The following is a 26806-nucleotide window of genomic DNA, read 5'->3' as shown; positions in this document are numbered from 1 at the left end:
TAAAAAAGCATAGTCTTATACATGGAAAAGTACGGTAATCGTTTGCTGTACCTTCCTTCTAGACATGTATGTAGAATATGCTCTGTGTGACCTTGGTGACAGTGGTTGAAATATCTAAAAAGGACTACTACAAATACATTTTTAGTATAAGTATCTGACTGGCAAATGTGTCATCACATGGGGTATGTGCAAAGTTAACAAACATTTTTCCACTAAGCCGCCTCTTCCCCATGCTTTTCGTTGTAACTATAATGCATTTTAAAAAATTCTTCATTCTTCACTGTGTACTCTGCAAGAGACCGCTAACATTTTCATCTTACTTTATTATAGTCTTGCAGATTACCTGAAAATGCATTGTGATTTTTCTACAGGCTGCAGTTTAATTGCTTGTTTAATTGTCACCTTCTTGTTTGGGAGCAGGCAGGGTACTGGGCACTGGTTCCTGTGCCTATTATAACTGAGTAGAAAACAGCCATACCTGCCAAAACACTCTTTGCAACTGTTGACAAAGAAAGACATATTGATTATTACCATCTCTTGGGCTTGTGTGAAAAAAGTGCATTCACTAAAAATACATACTGGATCATTTAGTGAAAAATGTACATCTCACTGGGGATTTAAATTTAAATTCATATTACAATGCTGCTAAAATGCTATAGCAGAAAGAAGGAATTCATTTCCTTAGGTGATGTCATAGTGAAGTGACGAATGAGTATATCAGGTCTTGTTTTATTAACAGATTTCCAGCACAAGTTCACTGTACAGGCTTCTCCAACGATGGATAAAAGGAAAAGTTTGATCAGTAGCTGCTCCAGCCCTCCTGCCAGCCCTACCATCATTCCTAGGCTCAGGGCCATCCAGTGTAAGTAGTTTGCTATAAAATTTGGCCAAGTGCCAATAGGTTATGGTTTCTGTTTAGGACAGGATTCCACAATGCTTCCTGTATAGCGGGGTGGCTAATAATAATAATAATAATAATAATAATACTTTATTGGTCTCAACTCAAAATGATTTACAGCTAAAAAACAACAACAAATTAACAAAAACCCACATAAGAACATTACAATAAAATAAAAACCCATTAGATTAATACCTTTTAAAAAATCAAGATCAAAAGTGGCAAATGGCCATCTTTTCCACAGTAAGGATACCTGCTCCCCTCCCCTGTAGTCTATTTTCATTATATGGGCAGTCAGTATGGTACTTATCAGTGCTGGGTAAGAACATAGGGTGAAGAATAAAATCTATGGGCATCTGATTATTTGCTTGCAGTAATACAAAATAATGGCATAAATGCATGCTCATGTTTTTCTGTCCTATTGTCCCCCTCCCAGTAACTCCCAGTGAAAGCTGCAAAACATGGGGGCGCAACTCTGTATGCCAGAAGGAAGAGGAAGGAGAAGAAGAAGAAAAAAGAGGCCAGAAGAAGAAAGGTCGCACGTGGGGCCCAAGTTCTCTTTGTCATAAGGAGCTAACAGCAGGCGAGGATGGGTGAGAAGCGTAATCTTAGCTGCCACTGTGCCATAAAGCCTCAGTCCAGCTTCCTTTTTTCTCCACAAACCTGCCATACTTTAGCTGGTATAATTGTTTGCCAAAGCAGTTTACATTCATTGCAGTTTACATTCATGTTATTTATTCCAATAATAAATTATACATTTAATAAATAGTAATATGCCCTTTTAGGGACGCGGGTGCCGCTGTGGGTAAAAGCCTCAGCACCTAGGGCTTGCCGATCGAAAGGTCGGCGGTTTGAATCCCCGCAGCGGGGTGCGCTCCCGTTGTTTGGTCCCAGCGCCTGCCAACCTAGCAGTTCGAAAGCACCCCCGGGGGCAAGTAGATAAATAGGGAGCGCTTACTAGCGGGAAGGTAAACGGCGTTTCCGTGTGCGGCTCTGGCTCGCCAGAGCAGCGATGTCACGCTGGCCACATGACCCGGAAGTGTCTCCGGACAGCACTGGCCCCTGGCCTCTTGAGTGAGATGGGCGCACAACCCTAGAGTCTGTCAAGACTGGCCCGTACGGGCAGGGGTACCTTTACCTTTACCTTTAATATGCCCTTTTAAAATGTGTTGGGGGGTATTGGATTGTTTTTGTTTTTGTTTTTATTTTGATTATGTATTTTGTGTTTTTATATTGTTATTTTACCTTGTGAATCGTCCTGAGACCTGCAGGTATAGGGTGGTATATAAATTTAATAAATAATAATATTTATACTCCACTGCAGATAGCTAAAAGAGAGAGAAAGAAAAAAGATTCACATCACTGCCTACTTGTTAAAATTAAAACAGAACATTCTTGAGTGTTAATACTTGAAACTTTCCCCACTCAAACCTGAAACAAAAAAATGTCCCCTTAAATACTACAACAATATGGTCTCATGGGGATCTGTGTGGAGGTTATTCCACAAAGGTACAACTATCTCAGAGAAGGTCTTGGCATTCTTTGCTCTCAATTTTAACAATGTAATCTGATGGTGTTTGAAGCATCATTTCTTTAGTTGATCATTAACACACGGGGAGAGGATTGCCTCCTATTTTTTTAGATTAGAGGCATAACAAATACAAAATCAGCTATCTCATCTGCAAGAGATTCATGTTCAAAATCCCATCTCCTCTTAGCCAGTCTGATTTCCCAGTAACATCTCTGCTACTTCAAAGATTGTTCTGTAATCTTAGTATTTCCATGCTCCCTTGCCCACCCCATTTAATCAGAATTATGTTTATTACTCAGTTTCTAGGTATAGAAATGCCTTTCTTTCCTGTCCTGTAGTCTGGCACTTAGGTGAATGCAGACAGAGAGAATTTGGCTAAAGTCACTGGCGCAAGCTATAAATTATTCTTTCATTGTCATAGGGTTAGCCATCTGGTTATTTGACCAGCCAAATAATGGCAGTTGTCTATTTGACAGCAATCAAATATTCCATGAAGCCAAAAACAGTGTGTACATGGCAGCTTACTTTCAAAACAAGGTTCAACTTGCTTTGGTAACTAGCCAAAATTTTCACCATGACCCTCCTGCTGTCCTTCAGAAGAAAATAGACGGACTTCTGGCATTTTCCTGAAATGAGAAAGGCAGAAGTCGTTTCTGTTAATTGGCTGGGAGAGAATTGGGCATCTAATTGTCCTGAAAAAAACAACAAAAAACCCAAGCAGAACATCCAGCTCTTCTTGAGTGCTTTGGGCTTTGGCCATCTTTGCAATATCTGTCCTATTAATACAGTAGTATCATTTTTGATTTGGACGAACCTATTTCTCTTAGGAGACAAAGGGGCACACATTTCAATTGAGTTTTGTGTTACATTTCTCATACTTCGGATTGCATTATGTAATAAAGTATACATGAGTCAAGATCCTAAATCTATTGATACAAATGGCTGTTGTGGTAGGTAGGAATAATGGAAGAATCATATTGGGTGGATTCAGCCCTGTTCAACAAACAGAAGGACTCCTTCAGTCTGTGCAATTGACTTATATCTAGTGGAGGCTCCTCGGGCAGTGGATTCTCCCAAATTACTGTTTTGTGGTTTATCAGCCTGTAACGTTTGCAACCAGTTTGTAGGATTACCTTGAGGAGGGAAGGTGACGGAGGAATATTTTATGATTCAGACTCATTTGCTCAGAATAAAGCAGCCAAACTTCATCTTTAAGCCTTCTGTTGGCAAAATTGTGATTACTACAAGGACCCTCAGGAGCACTGTATTGCTGCAAAAAATGACAGCTGTTAATGTAATCAGTTCTCTCTATCTTTTGGGCTATCCTCCCAAAAGCTGATCGCATCCTTCATAAATATGTAAGTGAAATCTAGAAGATGCTTATTGCTGAATTGGATACACAGCTGGTATATGTGGTCAGAAAATGGGGGATGTGGATGAAACAGGTTCTGCAAGTAAAACTCCCATCAAATTTGAGAGATGGCTCACATGCTTTCCTTTTGGATTGTGGTGTTAAGTAGCAGTCACTAGCAGCAGTGTGGATTATTCTTTGAGTTTTACTTAAGAACAGGATTTTTCAAGTTTCAGGCTAGTCGGTCTTTCCAACCAAGAATTACTTGGTTTCTTATGTCAGGCATCAAAACCAAAGTCTCTCCACATAACCATGTCAAGTGTTCTATAATTACATTTTAGACGTTCAGATTTTTCAGTGCAATAGTGCAGTATTCCTTCTTCATGTAATGTAGGGTTGACATATTTTAAAAAGAGAAAATCCGGACACAAAAGTTGTCGAGTTCCCGCCCCCCCCCCAAAAAAAACAGTTTTCCTGCTATTTAAGGAAATTCACCAAAATCAACACTTCCGAAATGACTTGTCATACGTCTGGATTTTCCGGACATTTCTGCATTTTCTGCCCAGACACTGTTTCCAACAGCCAAATCCTGGCTATGTTTGGGAAATTCTAGACGTATGTCAATCCTAATGTAAACAGAGGGAGGGGTCTTTAGACAATAAAGTCTTCAAAGATTTTTGGGCTATGCTCCCTAAATAAGAAATAATGAACACTCACAGCACAAAATTGGATTTTATGGGTTCTTTAAACCTGGGCAGGGCTGTGATAGTTCAGAAGTCCTGCTATCGATGGTCTGAAAGGAGCATCTCTTTGAAAGAAATAGAGCAAACCAACAACATGCTATTCTGTCTGGGGAAGAAGCACTATGGTGCTGGAAGACCATGTGGGAAGGTGATGAGCAGTCAGGGAGATTCCTTTAAAAAGTGCAGCAATGATGGAATTGGCAGGAAGGGCACTGTTGCCACATATTCGCTTGCCAGAAATCCAGGTGGGCAGTGAATCGGACAGAAATTTATTTTTATATACTTTGGAATTTATACTTGACCCCACTGCTCAAATAGGCCCTCATTTTCAGTATGTCTCAGAGTAAGTCCTATTCCAGGGCACTATGTACAATCTATTTTATTGTAAATTAATTGCTGTCCTATGTAGGGAAGAGACTGAATTGTTTTTAGCACCCTCTAGTGACCACCTTGGTTTTTTTACAACCCAGGAAAATAGAATACTTTTTCCAGAATAAGAAAAAGAAAAATTTTTTAACTCACAGGTTTTGTTCCTCAGCTAAGGCTTGCCAAAGAATTGTCGTCCTCTGTTTTCATTTATGAAGGAAGCAATATTTGCTCTGCCATGCTACAAAGGACAACCCAGAATATTGTGTAACTCTCAAGACCAAGATAAAGGCTACACTTTGTCTCTCTATATGAGAGGGATTTTTGCCTGTAGTAGGCAAAACCAAGAAATGCAACGTAAACCTTCTAACTGAGTGGAGGATAAGAATACAACCTTCTCCCAAATTACATACTTTACCTTGGCTCTTCTTATTTTTGAAGTGAGCATGCTAACTTCACTTTTGTATGTGTCGCCTGCTTAGTGATGTTTCTCTAGGTACTTAAATTGGGGTCCTCCTTATATAATTCTCTGAATGTAAGGCTTATGTTGCAGTTCAAATGCTAAACATACACAGATTTAGCCCTATGAACTGCCTAGATAAGAAACCAGCTGTGAATTATATCAAAGGTTTTCTGAGCTGTTCAGAGAAAAAGCAGAGTATAAATGAGATGATAAATAACATTGCAAGTATCCTTTTCCTATAATTTTATATCTCTAAGGATGAATGAAACATAGAAGAGAATAGTGCACTTGCAAAGGCAAATTCATAAAATATAATTTTTATTGCAAATATGCAATACATGAACTTCTTCTGTTGGGTTGATTCCTTCAGTAATAGGTTGGTCTGCAAAGAAAATAAGATTTTGAGTATATGGTTATAAATAAAACTGGCATAAATTCACTGGAATTTTCTGGGCTTATCTCACAGGCTCATTGTGAGGGTATAATATGCTAAAGCAGAGCTTTCCGAACTTTTCATGTTGGTGACACACTTTTTAGACATGCATCTTTTTGTGACACAGTAATTCAGTTTTACTAGCAAACCAGAGGTTAAACTAACCCCTTTCCAGCCCTGGGAGGAGCGTAGGGAGCATTCGCACCACACACCTACACACTGCAGCCAACACACCAATGTGTTGCAACACACAGTTTGGAAAGCTGTGGGCTAAAAGGCATGTTCTAACCTGACCCTAGGCCTTACTGGTGTGATGGAAAATGCATCAAAGGGTAACCATATACTCGGGGGGGGGGGTAAGGTTACCCTGGTAACCTTAAGACTGGACTGCCTCCATACATTTTAAACAAGCTTTTATAGGCTTGACTTCACTTGGTATAGAATATGATTGTTAAGTTTCTAACTAGGATCTGCTAGAAGAGCTGGCAAGATATGCTGTATAAACAGTTGATTGATGATCTGTTCCCAGGCACATTTCAAAGTGCTGATGGTTATACGCAAAGCCCTAAATGACTTGAGGCTTGACTCTCGGAAGTCCCCCTCAAGAGTCCCACTACCATCTGCAGTTAGGAGGGTTGTGACAAAATGCTACATTTTGGAAAGATGCTAGAAAAGCTAGTGTGATGTATGCTGTGTCTTTTTGAGTCCAGGCAATTTTTTTTTTAACATGCACATATTCTTGCATGCATAATAATTATCTTTGTTTTATATGGGTTATTGAATGTGATGCTGCTGTTTTTCTGTATTTTTATATATCACTGAATTTGGTTTTTTTAACTATATGTCACCATGGGAGCTTATTTTTCTAAATAAACTAATATTTGTGATAGATTAGAATAGTTAAGAATGAGGAGATAAATATTGGTCATAAAAACAGACAGAGGAAATAAAGTATCTGCATTTAAATGTGTCTTCTCTTTACTTTAGTCTAAAGTGTTTGGATGGATCCAAACAGTGGTCATCTAGTGCGCCAAATCTAGGAAAAGTTCAGAGAACACCAGTCATTTTCCCAGGATTTACAAGCCTAACAGAGATGGGTAGGTACCTGTTTAATGAATTTCTTAAATGCTCTGTATTCAGTCTCATGTTTGTTTCTGTCCACCAACACTTACCTCTTACAAAAAAGCAAACCTCAGAATCTGCTTCTGTAGTCTTAAATTTCAAGACTTACAGTATCATGAAAGTTTTGTTCACACCATTGGCCTGGTTGGGACCAAATGCAATTCCGCTTCTCCCCTCCCAGATTTATCAGGTCACTTCAGAAACTGGAAACACTCAGATAAAGATGTCCAACAATTATCTTAATGCATAGTCAAGTACATGTGGGGAAAGGCTACCTGAGTCCAAAGCCATTTATGGCTTTTAAGTACATGGTTATTTGAAACTATACAGTAAGCCACATAGTCAGCACAACACACTATTAAAATAGTGATTAAATGGCAAAATAAAAACTTAAATTCCAGTGTTATAAAATGTGATTTCTCAGACCGTTCCCTGGGTAGATTTGTGTGCTGTCATTCACCTTCAGGTGTTTTCTCCTTGATATATATGATCCATTGAAGTGGTGGACTATTTTGAGAGAAGTTGCTATGTGTGTGTGTGTACACAGACCCTCTCACACAAACCATGCCTGATTTTTATGTTGGAGGGTTCCTTTTTCCTCCCTCTGTTCTGTTTGCGTTGCTTCAGCGGCTAGGCTGAAGGGAGCTGTCCTTAGAAACATGTGTGGCTGCTTTGAGCAAAAAGTGGCTCATTGCTGTTTTAGCTGTGCATTATTTCAAATCTCAACTCCTTTTAGTGAGGATCATCTGAACTTATATTGCTTTTATATTGAAATTGGAATCCAATAAACTGTATGTGGCATGTACATTTGACAGCTGCCATCATTTGAAAGGGGCGAAGTTTCCATATTCTTTGTTCAAAATGCAAACATGCTTTTCCATGGTAGCAGTGTGTTTCTATTTTTACACACAAGATGAAGCATAACCCATTCTTATTCATAGTTGAAATATCAAGGCCCCACTCTTTTGTGTGTGTGTCTGTATCTTTTTTGCAGAGAATGAAGACAGTGATTCTTTGAAAAACGGAGAGACCAAGATGCAGCAATCACCTGGGTCTAACCAATCATACCTCTGCATCCCATTTCAGAGAAGTGAGGACTGGGATGGCCAGTCCAGTGATGCCAACGAGGAAACCACTCCTATGAACTCTACCACAAGCACCCCTCAGCTCACCCCCACTAACAGCCTGAAACGTGGAGGTTCCCAGCACAAACGATGCGAGCTTGCCTTTCTGGGCTGTGGGGCTGTCTTAGCTGCTGCTGGCCTGGGCTTTGATCTTTTGGAGGCTGGCAAGTGCCAGCTGCTAAGCCAGGATGAGCTGGATGCCCCCAAGGAAGAGAAGAAGAAACGTGATAGTATTTTCCAGCGGGCTGGACGTTCCCGTCGGAGCACCAGCCCACCTTCAAGGAAGCTCTTCAAAAAAGAGGAGCCCACAGTGTTGCTGGGCGAGCCATCCAACTCCCTGACCCTTCTCTCTTTGTCTTCCATTTCTGAATGTAACTCAACCCGTTCCCTGTTACGCTCAGACAGCGATGAGATTGTGGTCTATGAGATGCCAGTCAGCCCCGTGACAGTGAAGGCTCCCTTGCCAGTAGTTCGTAACCCACTAGTTAATATCTGTGTTGAAAGGTTCAAGCGAGATCCCAACCAGTCCTTGACTCCCACACATATGACTCTCTCTTCTGAAGCCCGGCAAAGGGGGCACAGACGGACTCCCTCGGATGGTGCCATAAATGTGACTGGTCCGCTTGCCAATGGATCCCCTTCCAGGAATTCTTCTGCAGCAGCATTAGGATCAGGTACGTTATTCTTTTCCATCCTTGTACTCCAGAAAGTGAATGCTCTTGCCATTGGACTTCCTGCAGATGTTGCCTCTGAGGTAAGATTGAAGGAAGGCAATAGCTGAAGGAAACGAGAGGCACTATGTATAATTTTTACTTCTGCACTTTGAGGATCTCAAACCCTCAGTGAGTTAGGGAATTCCCCTGCATGCGAATACAGGCTCTGTGGAATGAGCGGATGAGACCAGTAGTGGATTAGGCAGTCAAGAGGGCGGTTTCTGCACATGATGTAGAGGGAAGTGAGGGGTAGGCGGGGCTCATCAACCTGGGTAAGTAGCCAATCTAGGAGAAGGAAAACTCTGATCCTGAATCTCCGCAGCCTTGTTCCTTAGCCACAAGTCTAATGAGTAAACCCTACACAAATCTGGAGTGGAGTCCCTAAGATGGTTGGAAAGTGCCTTGTATGCCTACTTCTGGCAACTCCTGCAGCCAAGCTGGTGCCAAATGTATTGTTCTGCTTTCCTTTGGACCACCTCAGGGAGGCAGGGAGTGGGGTCTTGTCATCTGGGCAGCCCAGGACCTCCAAACACACTGCCCAGGCTTGCACTCTGGGGAGGTCACTTTGGTGCTGCTAACACAGTGGTTTGACTTCACCCCCAGAGGCGCAGTCCATTGTCTTTCAAGACAGATGCTTATAACAACAGAGGATGGAGATGTCCTCCATGTATGGGTAGGGTGGACAGTACAGAAGAATCCCCCAAACACTGGAGTAATGAAGGCTGCTTTTGTGTGGTCTTCAGTCATCTTTCCTCATACTTTGCAGCCTTCTGTGTGGCTGCTAGTTCCAGCTTCCCCTCCTCCTCTATTTCCCTTAATATGGTTTCCCTCCTTAAACACATTTTCCCCACGCCACACAAATTGCACGTATCCAGGTTCTCCTCAAGTGTTTTCTTCCTCTCAAGAATTCTTGCCACCCTAATGATTGCTTCCTTCTCTTCCTCAAACCCAGTTCCTCTCCCATTTAAAGAATGTCTTTAATTAACCCTATCTGGTGCATGTAATAACATCAGATTTGGCATTGGAAGTGATTCAGAGTCTCTCACCATAATTGTTTGAATGTGCTTAAATTTCATGCCAGTAGGAATATCTGCTTCTTGATTTATTGTCTTATTGGTAAATGACAAGTCACTGAACATCCCCTCTGCAGTATTTCAAAAGAAATACTACTTTGGGTAGAACAGCACTGCTGCAACATAAAATCCTAATCTATTCCCTTTACTAACAGTATAATAGACATTCAATGAGGGATTTATTTTCAACACAGGCTTGGACTATCAAAGCAAAAGAATCCAATATAGGCATTTATTTCCTAAACTGAATATTAGCTATTGTCATAAGAAACCTTTTAGACACAGGGTCTGGTAGATTATAAAATATAATTTCTAAAGCAAAGTAAATACTCTTACATTGTTGAGAAAGCCTGTAGCCATATAAAATATTTTGCATCAGTTCCTTCCCTTCTCTGTGCCTGATTTCTTTATTTAGCATTCATATACTGATCTGGTTTGGATTTGGCAGTTTACAGTATAAAATTAATACGATAAATCACAGTAAGAATGGCAAAATAAAATTACATTTCTTGTCTCATAAGATTACTTTTTTATTCCAGTTGCCATTCATAACTAGCAGCTTAAGCATGAAACTTCAGTAACGCTCCTAAGAATAACTTGAATGTGACTCTAGTTTGAAGTTAGTTTGGTCTAGATGTGTTAACTGTAATAGGAGTGCTTTGTTCCCTATTTTAATAGGGGGAAATTGAACATTCCTTTTACTTCAAACAGTGAATGGTAGTGTTGGTTAAAGGTGTAACTACAGTTACAGTTTAAGGGAAACTCGCCTTTTCTTCCACCTTTTAGGCTTTGCAATACAAAGATTCATTTGAATTAACTGATAAATTTGATTGATATCCAGACAGTCAAGGAAATAAATCTTTAATCAGTTAACATTAACTTGTCATCTCTTGGGATTAACCATTCCTACCACTTCATTCTGTTTCAGTGCTGTACAGTTCCAACTATAATAAGCAAACTGAAGTGGGTGCAAGATATCTGGTAGAGTGTGACTGTTTTGGGTACACGGACCCAGCCACTTGCACAACCCCCTCTGGGAAGAATTGTGAAATTTCCTCAGCAAGTAGAAACGGCAGCTCCCCAATACCATCCTTTAAAAATGGGATCTATTCCAAGCTGAGTCTTTTCCTTCTCCATTTGCCTTTTTTGAATTGCAAAATTGGTTCCAAAATGGGAGCTTCTGGGCACAGGTTAACACTTCCTAATTATAAAACCTATACCCTCCCCTGAAAATATGTATGTATTACCTAGAGACAGCAATGGTTATAGGGAGAAACTTTAGAACCTTCATTGATTTTCTCTGGCCCTGGGATATGTTTGCCGGTGGTAGTCACAGCTACCTAAGAGCTATGAACAGTTGGTAAATAAAATGTAACTGTAACATTTATGTAGTAAAGAAGTAAATTAGCTTCATAAGATTCATGTTTCACTATGAGCATCCAACATATTTTCAACGTTAAGTATGCTGTCCTCTTCCCTGTCTATGGCTGCATCCATACTGCTGGTTGCACTTTGGCACTAAGATGCTGGTGTGGGAAGAAAAATCAAGGGAAAAGGAGGTACAGGGATGCATATTGTGCGTTCACACAACAATCCTTAGACAGTTACATAACTGGACTCTGTCAGCCTTGCTGCCTTGCTACATCTGCCATTTTAGCTTGCAGTGATCAGCATGAAGATCATTGCAGCTCCCATGTGGTTTGCATGCATCAGGTGAACTGAATCAATCCTTTGTCTGACATCACCCTTTGTTTACTTAATGAGCCCGGTGTCTCTCTTCATCAGTGTTGTCTAACCAGTTGGTTTCTCTTTCTTCTCTCCCTTCCTCCCCCTTCCTTTCTTGTGTTCATTGTGTTTTCCCCCCTTTTCCTCCTTCTGGTGGGGGAATAGGTGTATTAAAAACTCCCAGTCCAAGTCAGGGTCCAAATGAAGTCCCTCGACTGCCAGACCCCAACCTCATCTTTCCTCCAACCCCCAGGCGCTATAATGCTCAGCAAGACTCCATGCTGGAGAGACCCAAGACCTTGGAATTCCTACCTAGGCCACGCCCTTCAGCTAACAGGCAGCGGGTTGACCCCTGGTGGTTTGTATCCCCCAGTAATGCTAGGGGCGAGTCCTCTGCTAATAGCTCCAGTACTGAAACTCCCAGTAACCTGGACTCCTGCTTTGCCAGCAGTAGCAGCACTGTTGAAGAGAGGCCTGCACTGCTTTCTTTCCGTGTCAGATTGCCTGAAGAGGAGCGGACACTGTTGGACATGGATGTTGAAGGGCAGAGCCAGGACAGCACCGTGCCGCTATGCAGAACTGAACTCAGAACACGCAAACCTGCAGCATATGAACTCAAGCAAGAGTTCTGGTCCTAGCATGAAATCCACAAGGGATTGGTAAGCTCCTTTAGATTCAGTTCTACTTCTTGCACTAAGAATGCACTTTGAAGACAGGTGAAGTAGAGAGATGCTGCTGAGGTCATATCACAGTGCTGTTTCCACTAACAGATATGGTATTGGGGTACCTGGCCTTTTGTAAGTACATGTAGCTAAGCTACACAGAGCTGCTGACTCTTCTTGTGGGGTTTCCTGTGGTCTTCCTTGTATTTTCATTACAGTGTTAAACTGCAACAAGTAATGTGGGCAAGTAAGCCTCCATTCTTGACTGTCAAGAACTCAGATACCCTCTGTTGGTATGGGTTTTGTAATAACCTCAACTCCTACCTTTTAAATGCAATGATAAGCAGTGTTTGTCTACACTGTTACAATACAGGAATATATATAAAGGTTTAAGTGTGTCTGAACCAGCATTCTTGTTGCATTTGATTGAGCTTTTCTCCCTTGGTGTCCCAGAACAAATGTTCACTCATTTTTGGTATGCATACAGTTCCTCCTCCTAGAACTGGCTGCTGGGGGGGGAGGCGTTCAGGATCTTGCCAATGAACCATAGCACCCACCTCTATACTTTTTATGCATCGTGCTGAAAAAAGGCGGAGCCCCCTGTTTCTTAGTTTCTGAAAGTAAATGTTAAATAAAAAAGGGATGTCTCAGGTCGCAGTGGTGCAAAAGGATTGGGGCAACGGGGTGGAGCTCTGATAGTGGAGAAATAGAGGTGGGACTCTGAGATTTTGGCTTGGACCCATCATACATAAGCATGAAGATAATGAGACACAACCAGGAAGTGGTGAAACACAATGGTTAATCTTGTGATTTGATATGAAACGTTACATTCTTTCATAAATTTTGGTAGTACATTGCATGAAAAACTGCCAATCAGGATATGCCCTTTCCCCCCTGAATCTTACTTCATTTAGGTAAGTAATTTCCAGGTTTAATAATCAATTTGTCTCCCCAATGTTGAACTGACAAATAGCCCACCCCAATACCATGTACATGGGTATTCCAAAAAGAAAAATTACAGTGAGCATTTTAGAGATTCTGGTGGAGAGAAACAGCTTGCACACTTGACCTTAATGACAAGACTTGGGGATACTTGGAAAGCAAAGAGAAGTCTCAAAGTCTCAGCAGGAACTGAAGAGCACATGCAATCCCACTGGTCTAGTATCAAATAGTGCTCAGAGCATAACAGAGCTTATTACCCCACCCTCTGCAATCTCCTCCCCCACCATCTCAGATTTCAGGAGGACTTCATTGTGCTTCCAAAGTTCAGCATTTTGCCATATAAGGCCCTTTCCAGGACCTTTGGTGTGCATGATTTTTGGCAAGCTACTGAGGCTAGCCAAAATCCCTGGACCCCTGCTGCTATCACACTCTTTTATGATTAGATCTATTTCTCCCATCTCATTTTAAATTATTGTTGCCATATTAAAATAAAGACCTATCTGAAGTTTTGAAAAAAGCGTTTAAAACCTCTCTCATGTAAGTTTCCTTTTTTTATTCCTAGGCCATAATCCCTTTTGCCTATGTTCCTGACATGTCATGAATTGTATCTATAGCGGTTTACTACTTATCTCTGTTGAAAAAGTGGGTATAGATCATTACTAGAAATCAAAAGTGGTCACTCTTAAGGGGTATTGTGTAAACTTGTAGAAATATTCTTGTCTAGCATCTAAATAATAAAAATCTGAAAATCTGTGCTAGTTCAGGTTTAATTTTGGTTCTGCCACCAGCTTGCTGTATGACATTAGGCAAATCACTTTTGCCATATGTGCCTCAGTTTCTCCATCTGTACCAAGAGCTACCTCATGCAGCAGAAGTGTAGTCTTATTGTGCAAGTTGAACCATATCAGTGCACCTTAAATAGAAGTGGGGCTATACAACTTTGTAACTTTATTGAGTTCTATATGCTGAGGAAGCAGTCCCCCTCTGCTATGTAAGTGATCTACTAGTTCAAGGTGAGTTTGTGCTCTATGCCAGTCCAGATGAGCCAATATAAACTATATTTTCTTGAAGACATGTAGACTGTCTAAATGGCTCACTCCATGAGAGTCAAGCCCTGCTTAGCATTTAACTTACTGCAGTTATAAGCACCTGCAAGTCAAGGGTGGTTCATTCCTAACTCTGGTACTGGTAATTTGAAGTCAACGACTTTCCTTATTCTAGATTGCATCCATTTAAAAAAATAAGGCGAGCCCTGGCAGGGTCTTGCCCTTGATGAAGCAGGTGCTGTAGAGCAGCATTTCCCAACCTTGGGCCTCCAGCTGTTTTTGGACTACAACTCCCATAATCCTCAGCTAGCAAGACCAGTGGTCAGGGATGATGGGAATTGTAGTTCGAAAACAGCTGGAGGCCCAAGGTTGGGAAACACTGCTGTAGAGCACTCTGAACTTTAGGAAAGGGGTGGGGGAACCCATGGCCCCCAAATAGTGTTGGGCTACAGCTTCCATCGCTCCTGACAATTGGCCATGTGGACTGGGGCTGATGGGAGTTGGAGCCCAAGAACATCTGAAAGGCCACAGGTTCCCTGTTCCCACTTCATGGTGATGTTTAGGCACTATACCCTTTTAAAGAATTCAGGCCCATTACTAAAACTGTGTGATTACCATTATGATTTAAATAATCATAGTCCAACAACCTGCAGTGCAAGAATCTTTTGCCCAATGTGGGGCTTGAACCCATGACCCTGGGGTTAAGAGTCTCATGCTCCACCAACTGAGCTATCAAATGCAGCTTTCAGTACACCATTTCTTTAAAGCTGTTGCCTTTTAGGACACCAAATTGTCCTTCAGGAACATCAGTTTCCTAGTATGTAATCTCTACAAGCCCACAGTATGCAAGTTTCCTACTTGTAACTGTCCTTTGCATGGTCCTCTGTGCAATCATACAACACCCCCCTGCATTTTCTGCTGCAAGAGTTTCTTGCAGTTTCTTCACTACTTCCACAACAGCTGAGTGAAAGCTGCTCGCTCCTCTTCTCCCAAGCTCTTCCTGAGAGGAGAAGGCAGGCATCCTAGGTTGTCAGCCCAAATTCTTGTGGTTCTGGAGGTTGCTGTGCATACCTGGAGATCCCATTTGTATAACTCTGCAGATGACTACTTTAACATTAATAACAATTTAATATCTGTGTTTCTATTTTTGATCAGGATGCCAAATCCAAAACAACTATTATTATTATTTTTTGCTTGCAAAATCAGCTTTCTTGAAGAGCTCATGTTTGCCAGCACTTAACTACTTAAGGTGACTTGCTTGGGTCTCTTTTATGGGTCTGGTTTATGTTTTGTTGAAAGGCTGTGTTCATGTGGAGTAATTCCGCATGTAGGATGTTTCTCATAGGCTAGTCCCTGTGATCTTGCATGCCCAGGTGTAGCATACTCTCACGTCTGATGTTTGTGTAGGTGCAATGTGAGAAATGTTTTGTAAGGCACCTTGTAGAGAGAGTTTGGTTCTTGATATCTGCTGATTCAGTCTACTGTGCTGAACCCCCCTCAGGGCTTTTGTCCCAATTGCCATGTTCACAAAAGTATCTCTAACGCAGTAGCATTAGAAAGCACTCCCCCAACCCACTCCCAAAATTAATATTACAGTCTGTTTACTACATAAATGCTACTGTGTGCTTTGTTTTGTGATGGTGGTTAAGTGATGTTGGAGCCTGCCTTTTAACTTCGGCTCAGCTGTAAACTGTCAGTGGGAATGACTGACACCCCCCCCCCCAAAAAAAACACCAAGCTTTGTGACACAACCTGTTGCCTCTTACCCTTTGGGGCTTAAAAATGGTAATTAAATGGCATCAGTGACTGGTTTGTTTCACTGTAGCTAACACATCTACAGGTTATACTTTTGCATAATCTACTGTATCTCTGTTCTTTGTAAATGTGTTATGTGTATACCTTTGATACATTTTTAATTTATGCTAGAGAATAATAACTAAATTAAAATGGAGCTAATTGAAGTTGATAATATATGTTTGCTTTTCTCTTTGCTTCCCCTCCCTGGATGTATGGTGGGGGATGGGAAAGTAAAACAAGGATGCCAAGCAGGCTTGGTTCAATGGCTACAATTATTATTGTATTACAGTGTAATGCTATTCTAGGCCTTGTCTCAAGATTAGAGCACACAAACTTGAATAAAACCGTTATAAACACAAATTGTGTAGTGAGAGCTTCATTTTCTCTTTTTTGCAAATGTTACCTAGAAATCTTGGGCTTTAATGATGTTGTGTGTATGTTATATCCTTGTGCTCGCTTTCTATCATATCCTAACCTGCTTTGTCAATACAGGTAATTTCTGATGAAGAGCACCCTTTGTGTGTTCTCTTCGGTCTTGAACCTGAGTGCCGTGGATTGATTTCAGTCAAGATTATTTCAATCATAGATTTTGAAATAAGTTTTCCTGTTTTGAAAAGCATATATTTCTTGAACAAGCACTGCTTTATCAATTAAAACATACTACTTTACTGCTAAACAGAGGCTTTATACAGCTAGAAGCATAATCAAAAACTGTGCAGCACATCATACAGGGTAGATTGTCCATTTATAGACAAGATACTATATTTCTGTTTGACTGTTTAGCTCTCCATACACATGATTACTTGAAGGGAAGGGTTGCAGATCTATGCCTATGGAAGTCCCATTGAACCAAGTGGAGCTCGTTTCCAGGTAAATAGTCGCAGGATTTATTTATTTATTTTTGGGATTTGTATCAACCTTCCCCCCTAAGGTCAAAGGGCAGACAGCATCAATAGCAACAGAAACAAACTGCAGACAGAACAACAAATATAGTAAGGAGAATCATTTTTCTCTCCATCTTTTAAAGTTTCCTGGTGAGGTAGGCTATATATTTTCTGTTGTCCTACTGATTTTATTATTATGTGTGTTTAGTAAGCAGCTTTTAGCATTTTAAGTAGAGGCAATGGATAAATATGGCCCACATATTTACCCACTTGTCTACTTCAAGTGGCATAGACATGAAATATTGTCTTCATTCCACCTGCTAGCCATTTCTTCTCCCCACCATACAACATGGTTTTCCAGACTTGGCCAGAAGTTTCTTTCTTTTCTTTTCTTTTCTTTCCATACTCTTTGATGTGATTCATTTTTATTCTGTACTTTTCTTCTCTTTCCACTGCTTCCCATCTCGGAACACTCCATGCGACTTAACATTCTCCCCCTTCCACCTCAAATTGAATCCAGAACAAATAGTTTTCTTTTATTAATTCCATGATACCCAGGCTGCATAATCTCACCAGCATTTGCTAATTTAACCTGTCATCTCTTGGATTAATTTAGAAGAGAAAGGCTGTAATCCTAGCCCTCACCTACCTATGAATAATCCCTACTGAATTGATTAAGATTTAATCCTAAATAGACATGGTTAGGACAGCAGCCTAAACGTTAATATTTCTTGCCATCTCTTAAATTAAAAAAGTTCACAGTAGCCAGAAGATGGCGCTCACTGCACTATAGAAACCATTTTATTCTCCTGTGAACCAAGGTGGTCTGAGCACTAACTCATTCTTTTCAGAATCTCCTAGTAGCTCCCCTAATATAATCTGATTAAGGAAGGAAAATTCACACTTCTCCATCTGACACAGCTAATACTAATGAGCATTGATTCTCCTTCATTTCTAATGAAAATCTGACAGATATAAGCCTCTTTAGAGATGGGAGAATGACACTCACTGTCTTGAAGAAAAGCCGAATTAGTTGGGGCAGCGTTCTACTTTCTGTGCAGTAAAGCCTGCTGAGGAGGTGTACAATTGCAGATTTGGGAGGACTTGCAGTTCTGTCTATTATCTCTGTGAAAATTTACACAACCAGTAAAGCTCTACTGCACAAAAGTAGGGTTCGAAATGTGAACACGCATGTGTAACAGTAGGCAGTGCCTTAGGAGCCCCTCTCTGTGGGTGAGAGTGAGGGGGGTGCCACTTTCAAAAGGGTTTTAAATAACTTTGTAAAAAATGAATTATTTCGATTTCTGATAAAATTAATTGATTCATGGGCATTTTTTTTTTTTTAGTCTGATGAAAAGCTTTTAGTTTACTCAAAATAGCAACTCTAATAAGCTGTGCATTTGGTGAACTGAAAATAATGAAATGATATTGGGCAGGAAATGAACTGCAGCACCCACAAAAGCTTGAGGGTTGTTTTTTTTAGTCTGTAAGGTTCCACAATACTTTGTGTTGCTTTTTTTTCTGTGACAGATCAACACAGCTGCTCTTCTGGAAATGCTTCCCTTCCCTCTGTCTTTGCAAATGGTGCATTGCATTTAACTGTGAGATAACGTATTCATTCTATAAAATGCAGACTAGTTCTGTCCACTACGTTTGTGGGTCAGGAGCAGCTTAGAACAGCAGTCCATTGCCAATGAGTTTCTCCTTTCGAGAACCCTAAGTGCTGAGGGTTGGACTAATTGGAAGCAACTGTAGGGGAGCAGATGCCATTTTAAACAGTGTGAGCTGGGATTGTGGGGGTCTTTCTCATTTTAAGACTATTTTTAAAAATATGTTGATGTAGGAGGCAGAAGAGAGAAGCATGGATGAGTGGACTCTGATAACTTGATAAAAATCCACATATTCTCGGGAGAGGGGAAATAAAGCAGTCCTATAAACTGATTTTAAAAGCACTGAAGGGGAAAGAGAATGGATGAACTCAAGATGATGATGAAATTAGTTTTGGAGAGCAGGAAGAATGGATTAAGCGTGATGCATGTATCCAGCATGTATGTATCCTGGAATTAATCTGTTCTAACTCTGTGACATAATATATGGTAAAAACTTACACATGGGAATGAAAATGCTTTGGGGCTGTTGGTATAGAATTATCCTCAACTGATGCATAGCCATAGAAGCAGACTTCTCCCCCCGCCCCTTAAACTGAAGATGCATTCCACCACATAGTTTGAAGGATCTAAGTTCACCTGAAGGATGGGATGTAAGTCATTTGACCCAAATTTTGACCTCCTTTACAGTGGTACCTTGGGTTACATACGCTTCAGGTTACAGACTCCGCTAACCCAGAAATAGTACAGTGGTACCTCGCAAGACGAAAGCCTCGCAAGACGAAAAATTCGCAAGGCGAAAGAGTTTTTTGTTTTTTGAGTTGCTTCGCAAGACGAATTTCCCTATGGGCTTGCTTCGCAAGACGAGAACGTCTTGCGCCTTTTTCTTAAAACCGTCAATGCATTCCTATGGGAAACCGTGCTTCGCAAGATGAAAAAACTCGCAGAACGAATTAATTTCGTCTTGCGAGGCACCACTGTACCTCGGGTTAAGAACTTTGCTTCAGGATGAGAACAGAAATTGCGTGACGACAGCGGGAGGCCCCATTAACTAAAGTGGTACTTCAGGTTAAGGACAGTTTCAGGCTAAGAACAGACCTCCAGAACGAATTAAGTTCTTAACCAGCGGTACCACTGTACTTGGCTTTGGGAAGGCAGCTTGAGGACTATGAAGGAGGGCATCAGATGTTGCTGAGGGCTGCCAAAAACAGCCTCAAAGACCACATGCAACCCCCGGGCTGCATGTTGAACCACCCTGCTCTAGAGCAATGCCAGTCAAGCCCCAGCAAGCACACAGGCCAACTTTTAATTTCAGCTGTCACAAATTGCACATGTCCAGCTCTTGTGCAATGTGTATTTGTTAGATCACATTGTGCACTGTAATTAACCTTTAAAACCTGTCCAAACAATTAGGGAAGTGGTCAACAGTATAAAGATGCTTATGATGATGCAGGCAGGGAGGGCATCTATTCCATTTACTTCAGCTGCCCCTCTTTTCAGGGACCCATCCCCAAGAATGTAAGAAGGGCTGCTGGGTCCGGCCATAGGCACACCGAGTCTCTAGCCTTGTTCTCACAGGGACCATCCTAGATGCTATGGGGAAGCAAAGTGCCTCTGATACTGGAGATAGGAGACCAGGGGTCAGCAACCTTTTTCAGCCGTGGGCTGGTCCACCGTCCCTCAGACCGTGGTGGGCCAGACTATATTTTGAAAAATAATAATGAATGAATTTCTGTGCCCCACAAATAACCCAGAGATGCATTTTAAATAAAAGCACACATTCTACTCATGTAAAAACATTCTGATTCCCAGACCATCCGCAGGCCAGATTGAGAAGGCGATTGGACCGCATCTAGCCCCCAGGTCTTAGGTTGCCTACCCCTGTAGTAGACAGCCGTTCTGGCTGGTGGCCACGGATAGCCTCATCCTCCATGAATTGGTCTAATCCACATTTAAAACCTTCTGAATTGGTAGTCATCCTACATCTTGCAGGAATGAATTATATAGTTCATCTATGCACTTTCTTTTGTCTGCCCTGAATCTGTCCAGTTCTGGTCCACTGGTTCTAATATGAGAAAATGAGAAACTTTTCTTGTCCGCTTTCTTTCCACTTTCACAATGTTATATAATTGACCTTTTTTCTAAGCTAAATCACTACACCTACAAATATTTTACTTTGTGGGGGGGGGATGCCTTACTCAGATTTCACTCTTCTTTTTTTACTAAAGTGGTCATTTTTCAGGGTTGGCCCTCCTCCTTGGTGGTCCCCCATACTTAAATCTGAGACCATATGCTACAGCTGGAGAGGTTTACTTTGATCTGTTGATAACAAAGTTTGAAATACAGTGAACTCTGCATCACTTGGACTTAGGTAGCCTCTGTAGTCAGCTGTTCAGGGTTTCTGCAGTTCTGCAGAGTCTGATAAGCAAAAAATGAAGCTCTGCTGCTGTTTGCTGATTCACAGTGACTGCTGATAAAGGAACGTTTATCTACAGTATGTTCAAGCAGCCCAAAGGTGGCAAAAATGTGTTTTAGATTGAAGGGATCACGGAGAGTATTCAGGATCTCCAGCTATAGCTGATGAATCTGCAAGGATTTAGATTCTGCAGTAATACATTTTGAAGAGATTGTGTCCATTGATTCTGCAGCTCCATTAGACTTTTCACTGGATTATACCCAGCAACTAGGATTATTCGACTGAGATGTTAAAGGAATTGAAGATATCAGGTGTGTAGGGAATATCTATAAGCTTTTCCAGGGACTCTGTGAACTGTTGCTGCCTTAGCTTGAACAAGTCATGTGGAAATCTAATTTCTGTGAGGAGCTAGACTTTTAATTCCCAGTGGTTACAATCCTCCTCGATTAGGTTTGCAAACAATGTGAATTTGGTGGGCGTATGGAACTTCCTTACTTTTGAACCTAAACTATTTTTCCACAACTACTCCTTGGGAATAAATCAGTGTCATGAATCAGAATACAGGCATCTTTCAACTAATGCACACTTATTATTTATGTAAACGTTCTCTCGCGATTGCTTTAGTTTGAGATCCAACTGCTAGACTGACGTTGCAAACTGAGCATCTCTGGAGAGCAACAGCATCCTTGAATATGGCCCTGGTAAAACTGGTCCTTTGTGGAAGATAATGGATACTTTGCCTTTAGTATATTAAGGAAGTGAGCAAGCACCAGAAGTTCTAGGAAGGGGTGGTGAAAAGTGGGGAGACTTGAATTTGTTTGCTGTTTTTATTGGTACCTTTAAAAAGCAAGCAACGGCTTGACATTTTGTGAACTTTAATTTTTTTTATTTTAGAGCTTTGAAGACTAGATGCTCCATTGCTCATGTTGTCTCCCTTGATACTTTTTTTTTAAAAAAAACCACGAATGAGCCATAGTTTTGTAGCAAAGCTAACCCGCTTCCACATGCCACATACACAGTCCATTACATGTGTGTTTGATACTATCTTCATGCAATAGCTCTGCAGTTTCTGCCTTCCCCACCCCAATTTGGAAGGTGACATGTTTCTGGGGCATGAGTGTACCAGTTGATTGGCTAAGTTCCAAAAGAAATTTAAGGAATAGAGTTGAGGTATTCTGGCTTTGTCCCTTGGAACCAGGGCTTTGTGTTCCAGTATTGTTGCATGCCACTCCTATCTCTAAGAAGTGTGAGATTTCAAGGATTCTGAGCACTTAACCAGAGTTCATGTTTCCTTTTGGAATGAGGCACAGTGGAATCTGTGGTGTCTTTATGATATATGGTTTACACATACACATATATAGAACATGAACCTACAATGGAGGGGTTCACAGCATCAGCAGCCCAGAAGAGCCTTGCTTCTTCCATAGCCACAGCTTTGGATTCAAATAGAAATCAAACATTTCTGTCTGACTGCGCTTTGCAGCTTGCTGCTTTGCTTCTAGTTCACATCACAGCCCCTTTCAACTCTAAACTCAGGCTTTTGCCCTTCTAACTATTTCAGAGTTGAAAGAGGGACCCCACCCAGTTGCCGTCTGGCGCACAGCCCCATGTCATTTGTAATTAATGGCCCAAGAGGAAACTAGCCTGGCTTATATTTTAACACTTGATGGATCTAGGGATCAGAGGGCTTGATTAGATTTTAACACTTGCTGTATTCAGGGGAAAGGGGCCTGGGACCTAACCCACAAACTCATAACAGTATTATTTGTATCCTTCTGTTTTCCCCAAGAAGTTCATGACAGCCTTGCTGGGATTTTATCCTCAAAGAACATCCCTGCGAGTTAAGTTAGGAATGTTAGACTGAGAAAAAGTGTTCTGAGACCACCTAGCAGAACCAGGATTGGATCCCAGCCTTCCCTAGTTCTATGTGTTTTTAATCTTTTGTTGGAAGCCGCCCACAGTGGCTGGGGAAACCCAGCCAGATGAGCGCGTTACAAATAAATTATTATTATTATTATTATTATTATTATTATTACTACTACTACTGCTACTAAACCACACAATTTTAAAGCTGTATTATGTAGTAGAAGCAGTTGCTAGACATGCCCCCATATCCCTTCTCTCCCTCCCTGCTCAGCAAAGTGAAACCTAGATAAATTCCTTAATTGCCAAATTTGTCATCAATTTAGATAATTAAATGAGACTTCAGAAACTATCTTAATTAATCTGTTGGTGGCATCCGGTCGAGAAATGCCTTTAATTTCCTGAGAGACATAGTGACTTTGTGTAAGGAAATGGAAGATAAAACGCCCGCAGGGTTTTGTCTCATAGGGGTTTTATGACAATGTAGGAAAAGATTTGAGAATATCTTAAACATTTGTTTGTGAATGACCAGTCTCTTGAGATATGATCCATTTTCTACTCACTGCTTTTGAGGCCATGGGTTACAGCATTCTGGTAAGTTATGAACAAAAAAAATATATCCTGTTCATTACTTCTAATGTCAAGACACTTTTTCAGCAGGCATCCTATTATTGTATGCAATAGATGAGTGAGCATCAGAAGAAAATCCCACATTTTTAGATCAAACTCATCTTGAAGGCCTGTTGTAGCCAGGAAATTTATTCAGAGCGACTGAGTGCAGCAGACCATCACTTGCCTTTAGGATCAACGACAGAATATCTAAGGTACAAATTTGCTCAAGGAAAAATATATGGAAGGGGCTAAGTTATATCAGAAATATGCCTAAATCCTCTGAGACGTAGAAGCGCAAGAGATTATACTCTGTGGTATACTGGGGCATCAATTGACAACATTACAGATAGGTGCTTTGTTCTTAACCCCCCACCCCCCCACCCTGCCGCCGCCTTCCTTAGTCCCTGGTAAGTAACTCCTGTTTATTTCACATGAAGCTCTGTTACTTCAAGTAAAAACCATCCCTCTGCCATAACCAAACCCTTAGCACAATAAACTAAATGCTCTGATAACTAGATTAAAAGATCAGGATTGGGATTCAGCTAAATTGTACTCAGAGCAGACCCCTTGAAATTAATGGACCTAACTTGGCTATGTTCATGAATTTTAATGGGTGTCCTTGGAGTAAAACGTGGTTGAAGACCACCCTGAAAAAACATACTGGGAAATTAGGAGGGGAATTCAATGTAACAACAGTCTTCTGATCGTTCCATCTGCACAAGTTCCCTCTGTGCCCTGTTCTGGGCGATATTCCTGACCCTCCAGAGTAGATATGGGGGAGGCATCGTGGGAGAAGTGCAAGGAAGCCCCATTGTTCTAGCATGAGCCCTTGGCTTCTGCCAGTATACCAAGTTAGTTAAATTGCAGCACATCTTGCCAATAAGTGCTGCAAGCTGTGTGCCCTATGCTCTGCATCTCAGGTTTCCTTTCTCTTCCTTGTTCATGAAAAAAGATTGAATGGTTCAAAGTTTAAAAATCTGATATGGATTTTCATTGTTTTAAAAAAGCAAGCAGCTGGATAAAGTAGACATACAACTGTACATGTGTACAGGATCTCATGTAGGACAAATGTCTGATTTGAAGCATCACTGATCTCTCTTTCATTGTTACAGCTTTAAGTGCATGCCTTAAAATTTTCCGAACAATTCCCCAGCGACCAAACTACAGCACTCAAGGAGATTTAGGGGTTCAAGTTAAAAATGGGTTAAAACTTCATCAGTCCAGCTATTTTCTATCAGATGTCACCATTAAAGGTCAAGCAAAGAGGTCCCTGATAGCTTTTGAATGCTTGGCGGTGAGGTCACCAGAAGGACGTGGTCTCTTTGATTTATTCTGTCATTTTGGAAGCCCCGTTCTCTCATTTTATGGGTTTGAAGGCAGTCTGGGAGAGAGATGTGGGAGCTGACCTAGCTATAGCTCAATTGGCCAGATGGATAATGGTCCACAAAACCGTTTGCCTTTGTGCCAGCTTATATTAAGGAAAACTCTCTTAATTCACCATTGGTTTTACACAATAGTTTATGGCTCATATCCAATGCTCTTGTAGTGTCTTATGCTGAAGAAATAAGAATGAGAGTGGGTCTTTTGGCACCATTATGCTCACCATTTAAATCCTTCTGGGAGGAGGTTATAAAGGGATGAGCTGCATTATTCGCAGACTGGTGGTTTTTGACCGATGCAGAGCTTCAGAGAAGCGGACATGGAGCAATGGATCCAAACTACAAGAAAGAAGATTCCACCTAAACATTAGGAAGAACTTCCTGACAGTAAGAGCTGTTCGACAGTGGAATTTGCTGCCAAGGAGTGTGGTGGAGTCTCCTTCTTTGGAGGTCTTTAAGCAGAGGCTTGACAACCATATGTCAGGAGTGCTCTGATGGTGTTTCCTGCTTGGCAGGGTGTTGGACTCGATGGCCCTTGTGGTCTCTTCCAACTCTATGATTCTATGTCTATTGCTTCTTCCTAGAATCCCTGTACATTCTGAACAGCACAACATCAAACTACCCACGTAGCTTCCCAGCAGCTGGTGTTTTCCTTTCTCTGGTTTCAACGTAAACTGCTAAACCAAACATAATAAAAATCCTTTTATCTATATGCCATTATGGTATAGGGTCATAGCTGTCAACTTTCCCCCTTTTTTAAGGGAAATTCCCTTATTCTGAATAGGATTCCTCGCAAGAAAAGGGAAAAGTTGACAGCTATGGATAGGGTAGGGTTGCCATATTTCAAAAAGTGAAAATTCAGACAGGAAATTCCAGATGTATGGCAACCCCTAGTATAGAACTACTTTAGCAATTCAGGTACCCAGGGTTTATAGCTTGCACTTTATCACTGAGGTGTAAATTGTTTGGCATCACGCACCAGTGTTTCCTGTGCAGCTGTATTCACTCTTCAGTCAACAGCAAAGCATCAGTACCCAGCAGAGACCTTTAAAGGTAGGGAAAGCATTTAAAAATAATTTCTCTCCCTGTGATTACAAAGGTTGCTGCTTGGGTGTCTCACAGTGATCCTGTGAAGTGTAATCAAGGATTAAAAGCAGTTTTAAGAGGCTCATCTTACAAGAACAAAGCACCATTATTAAAAATGAAAACAGACTTGGGTGCTCATCTGGCATTATTGCCTGGTGTCTGATGTCATAATCAGTGGATCTGAAAGCTCCATCTGTGTGTTCCACTTGCTGCCGCCACTTCATAATTATGTTGCATTGTACACTGCTTTTGTTCGTTGACTCATTGGCTGTTCCTGGCTTCAGATGAATTATTCAGCATCGGAAGCTGTTCTTGTATTCAGCAACAATCGTAGCTTGAGTTTCTGCAGCTCCTTCCAGCTAGTTTTAAATGTGACGGAAAGCAATTCACAGGGTCTTTACTCACGATGAAACACTTTGACATTTTATCTTTTTGGCAAGAGGTGTTTCTGACTACAGAAGCTCTGCATGTTCCTATTGAAGAAACAGGAGCACACATGTTTATTAAGACACTCTAGCACACCACCATCTATCTCTGCTTTTGCTTCCCTTGCTACAGGTGCCTTTTAATGACTGATAGAAATGTGTATATTCTCTTCCAATTAAAAAGCTGCCTGCAGTGGCAAAAAAAACCCAGCAATGGTATATCTGTCCCATCCTATTAGGGGGACTGCTCAGGGATTTGCATGCTCAGTTCCTCAAAGAACCATCTATGTAGAGCAGGAGGGATGAACTGGAAGTTGCAGGCAGACTACATCCAAACTTCTGTCGGCCAGTTTTGACATAAGAGCAGAGGCACCCACCTGCCAATCACCTGGTGTCATTTGTCATCAGGTGATTATGCTTCAAAGGAAGAATTGGGAGCACACTGAGCACGCACTCCCATTCCAGCCCTTACTGTAAAAATAAGAATCTGGGGCAGGTCTTGCATTTGATGCTAAATGCAGTGCCAAAAGCAAGCCCAGCTGGAG

At 41.2% G+C, this 26806-nt stretch overlaps 1 protein-coding gene and 1 long non-coding RNA gene across 5 annotated transcripts in view; one reads left to right on the top strand and one right to left on the bottom strand.

Annotated features, from left to right (window-relative positions):
- The window catches only part of MAP3K9 (mitogen-activated protein kinase kinase kinase 9), a 38943-nt gene extending 22594 nt beyond the window's left edge, over positions 1 to 16349 (top strand). The window contains exons 7-13 of one of the 4 annotated variants that reach the window (XM_083398190.1): positions 740 to 862; positions 1335 to 1491; positions 6773 to 6882; positions 7902 to 8705; positions 11708 to 14053; positions 14124 to 14427; positions 14581 to 16349. In XM_083398190.1, the coding sequence (XP_083254316.1) occupies positions 740 to 862; positions 1335 to 1491; positions 6773 to 6882; positions 7902 to 8705; positions 11708 to 12180 (1667 nt within the window). In that variant the 3' untranslated portion in view covers positions 12181 to 14053; positions 14124 to 14427; positions 14581 to 16349. Of the gene's footprint in view, positions 1 to 739; positions 863 to 1334; positions 1492 to 6772; positions 6883 to 7901; positions 8706 to 11707; positions 14054 to 14123; positions 14428 to 14580 lie in introns of those variants that run through there. The other 3 variants (XM_083398192.1, XM_083398191.1, XM_083398193.1) reach the window with 3 other exon arrangements.
- Positions 307 to 26492, bottom strand: LOC310657977. Its single transcript, XR_014502059.1, has 5 exons — positions 25730 to 26492; positions 23323 to 23555; positions 5046 to 5130; positions 2955 to 3055; positions 307 to 499 (listed from the first exon to the last, which is right to left on the bottom strand). It is a non-coding gene; the product is annotated as an uncharacterized lncRNA (long non-coding RNA).
- Between the last annotated feature and the right edge of the window lie 314 nt (positions 26493 to 26806).

The sequence above is a fragment of the Podarcis tiliguerta genome, assembly GCF_965153285.1.
Source record: "Podarcis tiliguerta genome assembly, chromosome: 1".
Classification (NCBI taxonomy): Eukaryota; Metazoa; Chordata; class Lepidosauria; order Squamata; family Lacertidae; genus Podarcis; species Podarcis tiliguerta.
Note: the sequence above shows the minus strand (reverse complement) of the source record. Positions and strands in the feature narration are given on the sequence as shown.